The sequence below is a fragment of the Armigeres subalbatus genome, chromosome 3, assembly GCF_024139115.2.
Source record: "Armigeres subalbatus isolate Guangzhou_Male chromosome 3, GZ_Asu_2, whole genome shotgun sequence".
Taxonomy (NCBI): Eukaryota; Metazoa; Arthropoda; class Insecta; order Diptera; family Culicidae; genus Armigeres; species Armigeres subalbatus.
Window position 1 is genome coordinate 125,007,578 of NC_085141.1, and position 18,229 is coordinate 125,025,806.

The 18,229-nt window shown below is 39.9% G+C and overlaps 1 protein-coding gene and 1 long non-coding RNA gene across 2 annotated transcripts; both read left to right on the top strand.

Annotated features, from left to right (window-relative positions):
• The first annotated feature begins 2,015 nt into the window (after positions 1 to 2,015).
• LOC134221969 (uncharacterized) lies at positions 2,016 to 14,376 on the top strand. Its single transcript, XM_062701128.1, has 3 exons — positions 2,016 to 3,362; positions 3,420 to 3,587; positions 13,778 to 14,376. Exons 1-3 carry the CDS (start codon positions 3,266 to 3,268, stop codon positions 14,374 to 14,376), a joined length of 864 nt encoding a protein of 287 aa, XP_062557112.1. The 5' UTR covers positions 2,016 to 3,265.
• Positions 14,377 to 14,942: 566 nt separating this feature from the next.
• LOC134219246 (uncharacterized) lies at positions 14,943 to 16,853 on the top strand. Its single transcript, XR_009981522.1, has 3 exons — positions 14,943 to 15,029; positions 15,090 to 15,150; positions 16,466 to 16,853. It is a non-coding gene; the product is annotated as an uncharacterized LOC134219246 (long non-coding RNA).
• The last annotated feature ends 1,376 nt before the right edge of the window (positions 16,854 to 18,229 follow it).

The window sequence follows — 18,229 nt, forward strand, 5'->3', positions numbered from 1 at the left end:
AATTCTCCATAACTCCCATGAATATGAATGTATTACTTCGACGTGAAGTTAAACGATTCACAATGATATGGAAATGCTAATCTCATCTTCCAAACTTAGACGTACATGTTCATTAGACCTCTTCATGTTTTCAAAAAGTATTCAAAATTCAACCGGTCAGCCCAGAATCACATTACGCTAAAATAAGCCTCCTGTCAAGTTTCCAGCTAATTTGGATAAAATTTCAAGGTGCACAGTAAAAATAATTTAAATTTACATGTAACGTAATTTATAACATAACCGAAAAAAATATAACACAATTTAAAATGTGATGTATTTTTCCATTCAATATAACTGAAATCCTATCCTATGAACAAATAAAATATTGTTACGTTTGATTCATTTGATTTTTCAGTGTAGATATAAAAATGAATCACAAGTGACTTAATTTTAAGCTTCCATTTTAATTTTCCATCATATTCGTTTGAATTTTACAGGTCTTTCATTGTATTTTTTGTGCTACAGCTTCAGCGCTTATTGACGTTTGATTTCATAAGTGTCGGCAGCCATTTCGCATTGTGCATGTTTTTGAAACGAGGTAATGAAAAATAGTAAAAATGTCGAATAAAATTGAGTGCGCGTGTGGGAATCTAAGTGGAAACCTTGTGGATTTTTTGCAACATATTCGCATCCATCGAAATTCTGGTTATTTCAAGTGTCCGATGGATAATTGTGCGATTATATTCAAGTCTTACTCGTCCTTCCGGAGGCATCTTCGGCAGCGTCATGGCTCAAAAAATCATGGTCCAGTTCGAAAATGTACCATTGCTTCGTGTGACTTCCAAGAGACGGAAATCAAAAGAATTTTAAAACATGCCCAGAATCATATATCCAAAGGTCAGCCTGTATACTGCCCTTTTAGATGTCCGCGAAGAAAGCCTTTTACGACGTTCAATAGTTTGAGGTTACATAACCTCTACGCTCATAAGTTCGATCTCAAACAACTGCGGAACATTCCAGTAACTCCAGTGATTGGTACCAGTTCTGTTCAGCCAGAAAAAAATCACGATGTCTATGAAAAAAGTGACGATGTCTATGAAAAAAGTGACGAAAACGAAAACGAAACAACTGAGAATGCTTCATTTTCAGTGGAAAGAATAGTGTCGTGCCTTTTTTTGAAACTTCTTACAAAGCATCATGTAACGGAAGTAGCCATACAGGAAATCGTTGATTCTCTAAGTGAAATTTCCAACGTTCAGAATAAATACACTAAACACAAAATCACTGAAATGGTAAATCAGTTGGATTTAACCGAAGTATCCAAACTACGATTATTAGATTCGGTTTGTGATAACTTTTTACAAGATATGTTCGGACCTACCGGAAGTTTCCGGTCAGCTTACATGCGTCGAAAATATTATACAGAAAACTTCTCGTTTGTCCCTCCGGAAAAAATAGCCTTACAGAAAGATAACAACCATTCCGATTGCTTCTATTATTACGTACCGATATTAGACACACTGAAGAGTTTATTGAGTGATAGCAAAGTGTATGACGCTATATTTCGCGACAAACAATCTGTGCCGGGGTATCTCTGTGACTACACTGATGGGTTAAAATTTAAAAATAGTGCGTTTTTTAGCGAAAATACACTGAACATCTTCATATACCAAGATGCCGCCGAAGTTGTAGTGAATGCCATAGGAAACGCGACATTGCGACATAAACTACTCTGTGTGTACGTAGTAATCGGGAACCTCGACCCTCATTTCCGTAGTTTAACGGATAATGTCTTCCTCGTTTTACTTTGTAAAAATAAAGACTTTGCCCACTTCGGAATGAATAGTGTGTTCAGAAGATTGGTTGAAGATCTCAAAGTTCTAGAGGAGGAAGGAATCATTATTCAGGTTGACGATCAGGAGAGAAGGGTTTTTGGTTCAGTTTTCACAACTTTAAATGATAATTTGGGCGCACACCAGATAGCGGGTTTGACAGAGAATTTTTCCAGAAGTTCTCATTTTGCCGAAGATGTTACATTGATCATGCCACCTTCACTAAGGATCCGTTACATGTTTCTGAAAAACGTACTCCAATTTCGAATGAACACGATTTAACGATTATAAGAGAGAATCCTGATTTGATACCGTATCGAGGAGTTAAGAGTGGATCAATCCTAAACGAGTTGCATTATTTTAATATTTTTGATTTTGGTGCAGCTCCATGTGTTGCCCACGACATTTTCGAAGGATGGGCAAATAATGACTTGTTCCTCATCTTCAAGCGAATGATTAGCAAGCGTGTATTCACTGCAAACTATTTGCAAGCCAGAGTCAACAGTATATTCAGACAATTACGCATAAACACGACAATTAGTTTCAATTTTACTCGTAAAACAGGGAACATCAAAGCCAAAGCATGTGATATTTGGCATCTGATACAGATAATTCCATTTGTTCTAACGCAGAAGCCAATAGATTTCAACGATCCATTAGTAACAATGTTGTTGCTCATTAAGAAGATTACTGACGTTGTAACCTCTCCTGTTGTATCAGAAACCCAAATTCGAGCGTTGGGTTCTGACATGGCAGAATATATTGAAATACGAGAAACTGAGTTCTGTGTCCCACTTCGCCCCAAACATCATTTTTGTTTACATTATCCTGAATTCATTTTATGGATGGGTCCATTAATGACTTATTGTACTCTGTTTTGCGAAAGAAAACATTGTTTTTTTAAACGATGCCTGAGAAGTACTTTAAACTTTAAAAATGTAACAAAATTCTGTAGTGAGCACCACCAGCTCTATCAAGGAATTCTCAATATGCAAAACAAGCGTTTCCAAAATGACATCATGTTTGAAACTTATGTAGACCATATCGAGGACCTACCAGAAAATATACATGATGTGTTAAAGAGCATGGCACTAGATGATTGTTCAAATATATATGCAGAAAAGGCAAGTTATTTGGGCTACAATTATGCAAACGACAAATTCTTATTTCTACATCATGATGAATTTGGCGCAGTTTTCTACGTAATGCGGATCAAGCTGATCGTTTACAATAGAGACTCTCAGCGAATCACTATTTTTGGCAGTGAAGTTCCGGTTTGCAATATCCATGAGCGAGGATTAATGGAAATTCAAAATAGCCCGGAAAAACCAATCTGCAGGAGTATCACTGAGTTTATAGATCGGGCGCCAATTGATTCACTCACGGAAAGCAATAAGCAGTATCTGTTCGTGAAACATTCGATTCCGCCGATGCATTAAATTAAAAATAACGGAATGGACAAGATAGCGGTATTCAGAACATGCGACGCCTCACGCACCATTCGGCATATTGTTCCCGCTTACGGAAATCTCGCCAGTTTGTTGGAACAAGGTAAAACATTAATTACTGCTATAATATATATAAATTAAAAACATTCTTTTTCATCAGGATCAAAGATGTTCAATAAACACTTTTCTCAAATAGTGTTGGAAAACGATGGTTGCCAAATATCGAACGATTTTGTACTGATGGCCTTTTCGAGCAACCTACTAATGTTACTCAATGCGGAAGAGAAATGGACAGCCCATAACATGGAAAACACAGGAAACGAACAAGGTAAGCATTGACTTTAAATTACTATTTCAATACACTATATGGTATCTATATATGCATCGAAATAATCACGGCATCACGGCATTTATTTCTATATACTGTGGATATAACTTTCCATACACCTATCAATTTTTTGTTCGATTATCTTGAAATTGACGCTAAGCATAATCTTTTAACATACCTAGGTATATCCTATGGATCCAGGTTCACGTTGCATCATTATCACCACTATTTTACAATATTACGTAGTGCAGAATAAATTCCTATCGAAAAAATGTTTGCCGGCTTTTCAGTCTACCGATCCTTACTAATAGATGATGATCAGCTGTTGATAAATATGCAAGCCAACGGAATCCACTATGGCCCTTGCATATGTAGCAGAACATGTAACTGCAGCCTAAATTGAAACAAACTATTGTATTGTTTTAAGGCCTTGTATAAATTCTACTTACTTTTCATTATGATTAGTGTCTTCACAATTTCTCACTTGATATATTTGCTTTGGTAGAAAACATAAACCACCGTTTCACACAGAATCCAGAATGTTTGTTTTTGTGTTGTTGTCCCTCAGTATTATTATTTAATTAGAATATTACAGGACTTTAGCCTTATTAAGTTCTCCAAGGGTAGAATCCAAACAAAAGTGGGTGGTAATCAAGTTGCTGCAAAAACGTCACAAACGATTCGAGAGTAATACAAGAATACACATACTCTTATTCATTTGGAAAACTCAATACACCTTCGCAGAAATAAATTGTCTCCGTCAGTCACTCGGTACACTTCGTCCACGGAACGGCAAATCAACTCATTTTTAGCAGACCCTACACACGAGAGAAATATTGACAATGGATTATTTTAGGTAACTCATTTTGCACTCACCGCATCAAAACAAAGCCGCAACATTTTGTTATCTTTACAGATGTACGTATTTCGACCTCAATTGGGAGGCCGTCTTCAGTGGTTCGTACTTGACTCGTCTTCATTGTCTCGTACTAGAAGTCGAGTCAAGTACGAGACACTGAAGAAGGTCTCACAGTTGAATCGAAATACGTATCTATAAAGGCAACAAAACGTAGTGGAATTAAATGGAAAGTACTAAACCCGTCTTAGATAGTTGAAGACATCCCACTAAAAGAGCTTAAATATTTTTTCTGATTGTTATATTCTTAATAACCAATTTGAAGACACTTTTGAAAAATTAGCAATGATTAAAGCTTTAGTATTAAAACGCATCAAAAACAATTATAAATATTGTTACATCAGAGAAATATGCTGACATATTGTATTCGAGGTGTGGATACAATATGTACAACCATCAAGAAACGATATATATTCTAGTATATACCGTATATTTAATTGTTGACACTGTTAAACCAATGATACATTTTTATCCGGAAAGTCCAGATGAGCGTACCTTTTGTTCGTGTTAGTACTTAATAACTTAAAAAGTGGTAACGTCCTTGATCAGCTGATTGCTGACGTCAAACTCGTATAATATTTTTCCATAACGCTTAGCATGGTTAGGATTGAATTTAGCCGTAAGATGGCCCCTAAATATACAAAAAAGATAGATTTGGTATAAAAGGTTTGGTGGGGCTCGCGACACACTCCTCCTAAATCCGGCCCTGAGCATGGTGATCATAAAAGCGGCGAAAAGAAATTTTATGACCGTATATTTTGTCAGCAAAATAAAGAGACAGCTCCATTAAGTTTACATTGCAGACGTTACCATCTTCATGAAATCCATTTTCAATGAATCTCAGTATAGATACCATAGACGAGCGAAGACTTTGAGAAGAATACACATTGTTAGAAAAAAGTACCTAATATTAAGTTCTTTTCACTCAAATCGGAGGTTTAGTGTAGGAACCCAGAAGTAAGTAAATTTGTCTGGAAATTAAGTAAAATTTACTTAATATTAAGTAAAATCTAGAACAACATTTGAAATAGGCGTAACAGCCTAAAAATATTGCTTGTGATTCTTCATCCACATATATAGCCATAATCAGAAGGAATGAATTTTGGCTGTTACGCCCTTTTCAAATCTTGGTATAGAAATATACTTTATTTTAAATAGAAACAAAAGTTAGGTAAATTTACTACATGAAATTACTTAACGTTGGGTTCCCACATTCTACTACCCTTGTTGAGTGGTTTTGCTGTTCATTTTATGGCAACAAAGGGAAGAGGGAAGGAGATGCAAGAGAAAAAAAAGTACCTAAAATTAGGTACTTTTTTTTAACCGTGCAGCGGAATCACCAACACTTTTATTCATTTGAAGTATAGATAGTGGAATATATAGATGAGCGAAGATAAATCCTTTGTCTCCAAACGAACTGTCAAACGTGTCTCCAAACGAGCATGACGTCATGATTTCAATGGAAACGTTAAGGGCTGTGACGTCATATGCGCGTGTGCACGGGCAAAAAAATCGACTCAGCCATGCTTTCGCTCATCTATAGATTCTACTATCTATAATTTGAAGAAGTCAATTGAAAAGATTGTCAATATTCCTGTTGTCAGAGGTCTGCTAAAATCGAAATACAGATGGCGCATAAAATTGAGTACGCTTTAAATAACTGATGCTTATACTAAGGACACACCTGTGGTACTTGTACCATGGTACAAGAGGACAAGAAAATTATTCCAAGTTTATCTTTGATAAAACAATAATCGGTATGGAACTCATTTCAAGATTCTTGTACCATGGTACTTGTACCACCAGTGTGTCATAAGTATTACCTTACTTATTTATCTCCGTGTATCTATACGCATATACTTACTGATTTTTCTATCGCTGATGTTATGCAACGCAAATAGTGACGTCACTATTTACGTTGCGTACAGATGTGCTTTACTACAGGTGTGCGCCAAACCCTCAAGTAGTATTTTTGTTCAACGAAAATTCGTTCTTTTGAGAGAGGAACTCTCAGCTGGGTTGCCGAAGACGCCGAAGATGGGCGGAGGCGACCGAATGTGACGTCACGTCAATTTTCATAACAGACGAGACGTTTCACTACGCACGCCCGCTGTGGGTGGTATTGTTTTTTTTTCGACTACTACTTAGAGGACATCGGCCCACACCTTTACTGAAGCACGTCGGTTGTGTACAATCAGCGGAACAGCAAAATAGACAACCAGTGGTAATATTGATTTGCGCTACCTTAGTAAAGTGTACTCATTGGCCGCATACTCCAAAAGTAACAACTGTTGTTCTGTTGATATATATTTTTGTAATCAAATTTGCTCTGATGGTGGGCTGAAAAACAATAAGTGAAACAGTAACTACGTAAATAGACTAGTTTGTAAACAGTTTTAAGGTTTCCTACAAATTAAACGACGCGATATGCAGGTAACTACAATACAGCACACAAAACAACATAAAAATGCATAATATGCATATATTATATCGCACATCAATGTCAAGTTACAAATATTGCTTAAATTACATTGCTAAATACAAACTACAACTTCAACTCACTTGAGCGGAAAAACAGTTAACCAAGTCTAGGAAGTTTTGGAAAAGGATAGCCAGTAGAAGGGTAAGTATTAGAACGCAAGCCATTTAAATTAATTTGCCAAATTATGCTTCAACAAACTTGAATTGGCCATAATTTATGCATCATAGTGCATGTTTGGTGTCATCACCAACACCGGTTTGACAGTTGTAGTACCGGTACTTTGGCTGCCAGGTCGAAGTAACCTATAGATGTTAGTCACGCGAACAGGAACTACATTAACAATCTTTATACTTTGAATCAACTGGATAGCCCTTCAATTGAACATATTTTAACGCTTATAAAAACTTACAGCTCCTTACTACAGTGGATTTGAAAAGCAGAATAATACAAAGGTTCGGACTTCTGAAGTCAATTTCATTTGATAAAGGGTTCTTTCTAAAATAACGTAACGCTAAATTTTGTGATTTTGGACTGGGGGACTAGTACCCTCCCCCTCGTAACACTTTTTGGATGTTTAATTTTTTTTGTATGGATCGTAACACTCGGCTTGACCCCCTCCCTCCCCCTGCAACGTTACGTAATTTGTGAAAAACCCCAAATGGTTACCAAACATTAGGAGTCATAGTTACGCATAAACTAAACAGTCACATTTCGTATGTTGGCGATGTTGGCGATGAAACCAAACATGCACTGCAACATGATGCATAAACTATGGCCAATTGAAGCTTGTTGAAGCATAATTTAGCAAAATAAGTTTAATGACAACAGCGCCACTAGCGTTCTAGTATTTAAACTTCTACTTAGGGTAATTCACCAAATGTTGAACGACTAATTTCTTCGCCTATTGTTGAACGCACGTGCATTTCTTATGGGAGTTCAACAATAGGCGACAAAATTAGCCGTTAAGCATTTGGCGGTTTCCCCTATAGCCCGTTGCTCATGTGTAAGCTGAGCAATAACAACTGGATTACTAACGTCGACTCATGCACAATAAGGCACAACGGTGACGATTTTCCTTGAATTTTTCTTTTTTGCTATTCGTTTTAGTAATCGCCTATTAGTAGTCATATGCATATTTGTCCCACGTTTGCTGGTTTCCTTTTTTATGTCTTTATTAGGGAGACTTTCAGCCCGAGGCTGGCTCGTCTCCGGCTTGCTGGTTTCTCTATTCAATAAGGTATTTTTGAAATTAATCAATTTCTCGGTCCTTGTTTTCCCCAACATTTTAAATACCACCGGATTTTTGGCTTTAATTTGAAATTTTCAAAGCTGTCAAAACCCAAATTGTTATTTAGGAACCCATATACATAAAAATGAATTTCTGTCTGTCTGACCCTCATAGACTCAGAAACTACTGAACCGATTGGTGTGAAGATATGTATGCAGAGGTTTTTGGGGCTGGGAAAGGTTCCTAAGATGGTTCGAGACACCTCCCACCATTGGAAAGGGGCTCCCATATAACTGAAACATCAATTTCTTTATAATTCGAAAATTAATCGAATAAATGGAACTAAATCTGGCATGTGGAGTTTTAGGAAGGGAAGATATCTTTCTGATTCATAACCCCTTCCCTTCTGGAAAGGGGGATCTCATACAAATGCCACATAAATGTCTGCATAAATCGATAATTAATTAGAAAATAAATCAATTTTAAGCAAAAGTTCGTCGAATCTGTTAATAAATACATATTTTCCAGTGTTGTGGAGCTAAGCACTTTTAATGTCTGAAAGATTCAACCTGATTCTATTTGCCATAAAATGCTGCATATTACTAACATTAAGTATTATGCATCCCATGAAAAACACTCGGACCGTGATCATCTCAATCAGCCTCCGTTGAATCGCGACGGAGCGCGCCCATTTACTTTACACACGGCGGCTATTCAGCTATGGCAACCCCATTCGGCGGCTTATTAAATCTAACAGCGCAGACTCGCACCCTGTGGAAAAACTTATGAGCGCGCTGCTGCGCAATCTTTGCTTGCGCGTTACCACCGCGAAGAACTGAGCGTTTGAGAAGAGCGCGACAATAGTACTGAAAAAATAGAGAATTCCACCATAATGTCTGAGTATTCCCAGAACACTGAGTATGTTTCTACGAAGTAAAGGAACTTATAAACGTACTAATTTCTGTTTTCTTAAATGAATCTATATTGTATCTGCCGATCAGAATTTCATTAAATTCTTCAATGAAAAATTAATGCAACATTCCATCATTCGTTGCTATTAGTTAAAAAATAAGAAATGAGAAATAAGTCCATTTCTCTTTGATTCATTTCGTTATGATAGAATAAATAAGTCTTCAAACTTTTTCAGTATTCCAATGTCTTATATGCTGAAACTGATATAACTGATATCACCAAAAACATTTTAAATCCTAGGTGAAATAATGTTTTTTCTAGAGTGAGCTAAGCCTTCTCTAGCCCCCCCCCCTCTCCACTTATTTACGCCAATGATTTTATCATAATGGTTATTTACCAGACAAACAGACGTAACAGCTAGAATAATTTTCTGAAAAATCATCGCACTGTTAGGGGTCATTCAATAATGATGTCACAACTTTAAGGGGGGATGGGGTGTAAGATTTTGTGACAGTACATATACTATGTATACAAAAAACACTGACAGATGGGGGGAGGGAGGGTCCAGGAATCTCAAAAAGTAGTAGACGTCATATTTAAATCGCCCCCTACTTTATTACCATCTCGCATCCATGTTGCACGAAATCTTGTTCAGTTCGACAATGTCAACAGACAGCGCTAGTGTGAAATGTCAGTTGCGAAGGTAAACGATACGCGCGCATTGTGTGGATTTTTATGAGTGTATGAGACAGCTAATGTCGCTCCTGTTCGTGTGACTAACATCCAGGTTATTTCGACCTGGCAGCCGAAGTACCGGCTACAATTGTCAAACCAGTATTGATGGGACTGCGAAATGGTGAGTTGACATCTGGGAAGGAGCGACCTACACAGCTCTGGTCCTCACAAGTTCCAATCTCACGCTTCCACGGGTCTTCCGATGACAATCGACCGCCAGCTAAGGGTTTTGTACTTAGCTGGTAGTGCAGCTCGGGCACTGTTGTCCTTCTGACATCAGCGAGTGAGTTGGTGCGACCAAGGGGACCATCGTCCCTAACCCTAATCCCAAGGCGTTAAGCGACCCGTGCCGAGGGGATGCATGGCAAGAGGTGGGTTGTTCTGGTCTCCGCCTAGGAGGCCAGAAGCAATAGTCGGCAGCTCGGTGCGCAGCGCCAGCGTGGGTCACTTAACCATCTCCCAGGCTACGCCGGTAGAGGTTATAGACGGCCCATTGCTTGTGAAGGCGATGAACCGCAAACGCGATGGGCTTTCGGCCTTCGAGGTGGCGACGGAACAGCAGGACGCCATCATCGACTTTGCGTCATCGAAGCATAATATCAGGATCTCAAGAGGAGCTTGCAGGAACTTCGAAAGTCGATGCTGGACGCCAAGCTTGAGAGGGCGGTCGGGACGGCCAAGTGTAAACCCGTGAAATCGGCGGAGTCGAGGTCTACCCAGAGTGAGGCCCAAGGATTCGCGGACTCGGGCAAGGTCGCATCGACCGAGGGCGTGCCAGCGAAGACGGTGATGCCAAAGTCTACCCAGACTGAGGCTCAAGTATTCGCGGGCACGTCGGGGGTGACTGCTCCAACGGAGCAGACACAAAAACGAGGGAGACAGTCTCCAGGGGATGAGCTCCCTGGGGACCGCTCCAAAACGCGGAGGGTTACTACCCCGAACAAGGGTAGTGGGGCTGGGAAGCTGAACCCCGGCCAGGTACCTCCCAAACCGGGGGAGGAAGGACCTGGAAAGGTCCGTCCACCCAGGAAAGACGGTGGTAAGGGGTTACGGCAGGCTGAGAACTTTCAGCCGCCCCAAACCAGGGAAATTAAGGGGGATGACGCCTCCTGGACCCTGGTCAAGAACAAGAGGAAACCGAAGACGTCAAGGGCCGAAAAGAAGGCCCAGGCGAATGAGGGTAGCAAGAAGTCTAGGGTAGGCGCCAATCGCTCCAAGGGCGATGCCCTAGTCATCAAGACGGACGAGGCTAAGTACTCGGACGTCTTGAAGGCGATGAAGAGTGACGTCAAGCTCGCTGAGCTCGGCTCCGACGTACGTCGAATAAGACGTACCCGGATGGGCGAGATGACCCTCGAGCTGAAGCGGGGCGTCTCGCAAAAGGGCACCGCCTACAAGAAGTTAGCGGAGGAAGTCCTAGGCGAGACGGTAAAGGTGAGGGCACTCATGACGGAGGTGAATCTAATGGTTAAAGACCTGGACGAGATCACCGAAGTCGAAGAGCTCGTCACGACACTGCGGCGGCAGTGTGAAGTGGAGACGCCCACCGCAGCCGTTCGGCTACGGAAAGGTCCGGCAGGGACACAGGTAGCATTGGTTCGGCTATCTGCAGCGGATGCCTCCAAGGTAGTCATGTTAGGGAGCGTCAAGGTGGGATGGTCGGAGTGCCCTGTGGGCATATACGAGTAACCCGAAGTTTGCTTCAAGTGCCTGGAACCGGGGCACAAGCAATGGGACTGCAAAGGCCCTGACAGAAGCAAGCTCTGTCGACGCTGGGGATTGGAGGGACATAAAGCACAATGCTGCACGAACCCTCCCAATTGTTTGATGTGTTCCAGCAAAGCTGTGAACAGCAAGCACCCATGGGGGGTTCGAAGTGCCCGACGTTTAAGCGTGCTGCAAATTCACAGTGCAGGTAACGCAGCTGGCTTGCTCGGCCTCGCCCGAGTATTTGGTGTGCGCGGAAACGGCGGGACATGTGTTGTTCGTGTGCCCACGTTTTCGCGCAATGCGTGACCACATGCTTTCCACATGTGGTCTGGACACTACCCCGGACAACCTAGTTCGGAGGATGTGTAAAGATGAAGTTGGCTGGAACGCCGTTTTATCGGCTATCGTCCAATTCGTCTCGGAGCTACACAGAAGGTGGCGCCTGGATTTAAGGATGGCTTGTTCAGGCGCAAATAAGAGGTGGTCCAAGGGTTCGGAGTTGGCTTCATGGGTCATACCGGTGGTCATGCCCTGTGGTCGAACTCGATCCTTTTATCGAACAAGTGGCCGCGCGAAGAACAACATGGTATTGTCGCTTTCGCGGCTTCGGTCAACCGGGCGGGTTCCGAGCCCGAGGACGGAAAGGGGTCCTCGCCAAGGCTGGGGCAGGCGTAGGCACCGCGTCGGCAAGTCCCTCTGTGTATTGGCGAATAGACCCTATCGCAGAGAGGTCAATTTGGGGTGCAGGCCGCATCATCATTCTTGATACCAGTCTTGCAGAGGGAAGCAGGCGCGCAGTCGACCCTTCCCACCTTCCGAGGACATAGGGCGTGGTAAGGCCACCTGGAAAGAAGGCAATGCGCTGGCACGATACCATGGTGTTCTTCTAAAAAAGCGAGTCACGATGTTCGATGTTGCAAGGACACGCTGGTTGTACCGAAGGGACTATGGGCTTGGCGGCAATGGAAACAGTTTAGCGGGTCGGGGATGTAGTCCTGCCTCCCTCGTTTGTTGTTGGAGGTGGTCCCTAACTTCGCACATCCTGGACAACCCAGGACGTCTGTTTTGCAGATTCTCCCTCCATTGCGTGGGAAGAAAAAAAAAACCGGTATTGATAATGAAACCAAACATGCACTATAACATGATGCATAAATTATGGCCAATTGAAGCTTGTTGAAGCATAATTTGACAAAATAATTTAAATGGCTACAGCAAAAACGCGATGCGGAAAGCAAGGACGCAGCCAATCGAACCCATATTATGAAAGTTTATTGGGGTCCCAAAAAGATTCAGAAAACCTTGATCTCACTCGATTAGATGAAGTTTATGTTTTTTACCATACAACTGCACCCCACTCTACTGTATATGGATACAATAGCCTTTCGATAACTGCAACGCATTTAAGACGTCAAGCGGTTATCAATATCGACGTCAGATGCAATAAAAGTGCAAGTGCAGCGCAATACAGCTGTCATTGAGTTTGACATCGTTTTGAAGTTTAGCGGTCCGATAACTGCAAAACTGCTGCAACTATCGAATTGCAGTTAAAAAGAATTGGAGTTAAATGACTTGCAGTTATCGAACGTCTACTGTAGTTGACCCTGCAGACATTATCCTGCAGAGCAGGCAAACATCCACGTTGTTCACTGTCCAAGCGAAATTAGCACCCATCTTAATTTTAGTTTTCCACGATTTACTCAACTTTACTAATGATTTTTGCATGAGAAAATCATATCATATAAACCCGTCGGAAACTATAACGAACAGAATTATTGAAGGTATGTAGAAAGTCCATCCTGTAATCGAGTAATGCGGATTCGAACACAGACCATTTTACTTTTATTGTGTACTAGCAAATCCGACGAACTTCGTTTCGCCTAAAATTGATTAGTTCTCGAGTTATGCAGAAATTTCGGTTTCATTTGTATGGGAGCCCCCCTTTCCAAAGAAGGAAGGGGTCTCGAACCATCTTAAGAACCTTCCCCGACCCCAAAAACCTCTGCATATAAATTTTTACGCCGACCGGTTCAGTAGTTTCGGAGTCTATAAGGTTCAGACAGACTGAAATTCATTTTTATGTATATAGAAGATAGAAGACAAGATAGAAGATAGAGAAGAAGAAGATAGAAAAGTTTCTAACCTTCATTTTACGACAAATAGTGTACTATGGATTCATTTTACAATGATCTTCTTTTGCATACTTTCAGGGTCATCACAAGCTTTACAAGGAAATATTATGACTGCTCATCTATCCGTTATGGCCCAGGAAAACATTGTGGCCCAAGAAAACGTTGTGGTCCAAGAAAACGTTATCGGTCAAGGTACCGTAGGAACAGACAGGATCGAATACAATCTGATACAACCAGTCGGGTTTTCTTCGAATCTATTGACAGTTGTTTCTGACTCTAACGCTGACTCGGCCGTAGCTGATGGTATAGCTACACAGCTAGTTGCTGATATGGACACACAAGAGGACTCTGATCTGAACCTGGTAGAGCAAGCAGTTATTATGACTCCGGTGATAAGTGAAGTGATACCCTCATGTTCGATTGCTTCGGCTGAGAGTGGCCAGGAAGAAAATACATCACCGAATATATCAACGAAACGATCTTATCCAGGGTACCAGAAATCCAACAAAAAGCATGCATCGAGTGCGATGAAGTTTAAATCATTCGAGATTAACTGGAGTAAGATAAGTGATACTCAAATCGCTCGTCTTGACGGTCTTCAAGAGCACCGACTGAAAAATCCAAATTCAGCAGTCCCACGCACGATTCGTTTGAAAAACATGAACTCAACTCTCTAGTGAATAACGTCGTAGATCAATTGCGCAATATTGATGTGGATATAAGCGCAGCTGTAATGGAAAATGCAGCCAAACAAATGTTACACAAATATCCGTGTTTGGAAATATTGGATGATGACGGCTTTGGCAATGGATTGAGTCATATGACAATAAAACACAAAATGATAAACAGGAATACGTATCTGAATCGCCTTGACTCATTACCAAGAGCATCACCGACGTTGAATCACAAACCAAAACATCGAAGGGCTGGCACTATGATCGAGTATTGGAAATTAACTACGGATCAATGCTCCAAAGAAGTTCTTTCAAAATTACGGCGGGATGAGCCATCTCTTCTCACGGAAGAATTTATGAGTGATTCCCAAGGATATATCCGATCACTAATCGATCAGAAAAAGGAGCTGAAAGTCATACTATCAGAGTGGCCAGTGTTGCGAAGACGGATTCTTATGAGCTATCATTTCAAGAAAGCGACTGGGATTGAAATCGATACTCTACGTGCTTACTTTTCGGCGAAAGGGCGAAGATAGTAGAGTTCTCGGCAAGTCAAAAGCGAATAAGCTGACCGAAGGTGCAACTGATTGTGACGTGTTCAAGTTTTGGCAAAAGCAGTAGGAGAATCATTGGATGATCTCGTTTTGAAGAAGGAGGTAAATCCTATTTGTTCGTAAATTTCAGTGACAACATAACCTTATTTCTTATTATTTCAGGTTGGTACCAGGATTGACGAAATTCGTGATGAATCAGCTGGACCTGTATTGATTTGCATTGGTGAGTTCAGCACTGTTGAGTCTACATCCACTCGTATAAAACACCATGAACTAACTTGCACATAATATTTTAACTTACAAATTAATCATAACGAAATCATTAATAACGTATAATGGCTACTACGTATTCAGTGGCGTTGCCCTAACCTCAATCTACCTGTGCACTAGATTTAAATGAAAGGATTTATTGTGCGGAAATGCATGGAATAGCTAAATTTCGACTAGTACAAACGAGTCTGATAATTTATCAAAATATCAAAATGTCAGTTCACAGATAAAAAGTGAGGTTACGCGACGTCGCTGTATAAATAAGGTACACCATAAACTAGATCCATTAAATGCATAACTGATTAGCTGCCATAAGACTCGACTTGACGAGTCAAGTACGAAACACTGGAGGCCGTCTTTTAGTTGAGGTCAAAAAACCTATCTGTAAAAATTAAAACGTGGTGGAATTTAATGAAATAGTATTAAGCTGGTTTTATTACAGGTGCAAACGTTCAACTAATAGATTAAAAAATTTCTTTCGAAACTGAATATGTCACATGTTTTTCCGTTAATGTCGATTGATTCATTTTACTCAATGCTTCTACCATGTTTATAATTAAGTTGTGGACATTTTTAGGCATTTTGCGATAATTGCACTCTCCGTAGATGACGAGCAATGTTTCCGATTGATACTCTTGGAATTACTCATATAACACTAACTTGTAAAACAGGCTGGGTTGCAGTATAATTCTTGAGTCATTAAAAAGAAGGAGAATTACACAGACAAACAGACGTACAATTTGAATATTTTGCAATGGTCAAAAATTAATATTGCCTTTTGTTATTTACATTAGCAAAATGAGAATCAGATGGTAAGAATAATTGGGAATATTCCGATTCAACGTTAAATGTGCATTATTTTGTTTAGCAAAAACTAGATTTGTGAACATTGATATCAAATTATATAATATATAAAATTAGTACGAAGTTTGTCAGGAGCATTGTTTTCTTAGATCTTTCACTAGTTGTATTTTTATTTTTATGAGGTTTCTATTGTAGAATACACAATTTTGTTATATGTATGATTCATGTGCGAATAAGTGAATAACAGAATAGTACTGTACTTGTCACAAGATGAGTAAGTATTATCCTTTTTAATTCCAGCACTTGCTGGCAGCTTTACAGATACGTATTTCGATCTCAACAGTAAGGCCAAATGCATACTAGTAAATATGTTTTTTTATACAAGATGGTGATTTACTTGTTCGATAGTAGTTGCTATTAAGTTTGTAATTATTAAGTACTGATCTTTTTTTAGCGCATTTCAGATATGGGAAACGAATCGGCCATGTATTACGTGTTTGCGGAGCAAACTCGGCTGTCTGAAGGTACAACAGATATCGTTTGTGCTTTTCAAGATCTGATGTCGGTACAATATGTACATGGTTTCATGTACCTCAAGAAAGTCGCCAAATTTTTGGAGTTCACTCAGGAATATTTTCTGAAGATTTTCCCGGGCAAAGGCTCCAAGTCCAATGCCATTAGAATTGGACAGCAGCAACGAATGGTGCAAAAATTAATCGCGTCTTTGTCTGAATTTGAAGCCTCAACATAAGTGGCAATTATATTCCTAAGCTGTTATTTTAATAAGTACAAAATAGCAAACTACTACTCATAAATGTAATATGAATTATTGTTAAAATATCATTCAAATAATAGGCCCAAATCTATGCTAGGCCATGAAATAAACTGATTTGAAATTTAACTCAAGCGTTTTTCATCAGAAAAATATTTCCGAAAAAAAATCTAAATGAACAAAAACGTGACGAACATTTTCCAAGCTGACAACTCAAAATATGTATAAACTAGTACCATATTGTTTTAGGCCAACAAACTGACTATACAATGTAAACATATTTATTTTTCTCTGCTGTGAGTCCATCGTACCAGAATGCCAGATTATTCGACATGTTATGAAATACTGGATGAAAATTACATCCAGTAATCTTACATTAGCAGACAACAATGTGGGGGTTTTCAGCTTAGGAAAAATGTTTTTTTTGTATACACGGGAAGGATTACGTCAAGCTGTAATTTTACAGTGTTCAGGGTGAATTACGTCAGAAATGAATTTTACAGCTCCAGTTTCATTCACGTGTAAATTTACGGCTGTAGATAGGAAGACATGTAAATTTCATAATGCATTTAATTATCCGTTATATATGACGGAGCCTTTTTGTTACATTCGATCCATCGGAAATTTACAGGTTTTTTTCGAACTGTGTGGCTCAAGTCAATTTAGTGTTTTTCGGCTATTTTCAATTTTAAAAAACAATCTAACAAGAGATATAAACGCCGAAAACCATCACAACAACCTCTATATGGAAGCTTTTAGTGTGCTCTACATTGCCGCTAACCGCAAGTCGAGCACATCTGTATATGGGCCTCCATATACAGATGTGCTCGACTTGCGGTTAGCGGCAGTACAAGTCTTGTGAACATTGCGATTCGTTCCGTTCATGTTTTGACCATGTTAACGTGAACGAAATGAATCGCAATGTTCACAAGACTTGTAGAGCACACCAAAAGCTTCCATACAGAGGTTGTTGTGATGGTTTTCGGCGTTCAATCTTTGTTAGATTTTTTTCAAAATTGAAAATAGCCGAAAAACACTAAATTGACTTGAGCCACCTTGAAATTTTATCCAAATTAGCTGGAAATTTGACAGGAGGCTTATTTTAGCACAAGGGCGTAGCCAGAGGGGGGCAGAAGGGGGCCGTCACCCCCCCTAATTTGTGGAAAGATTGAACGGGCACTAAAATGAATTCCTTTAAACATACTTTACGTTCCAATCATATTCAGATATAAGTGGTTGAAATTTAAAAGATTCCCAAAAACTTATTAGGGTATCCGGGATCCATAATATATGAAAGTTCAAAACAACTCGAAACATTTCGGGCTCAAGAATTCTCCTTGCAATTCTTCTAGTAGCTCCCTTAGGAACTTCTAAATTCCTCCGGAAAGTTATCCACAAATTCCTCTGAAAATCGTTCGAAAATCCTTTTCATGTAATTGTAATTCCTTCTTATCTA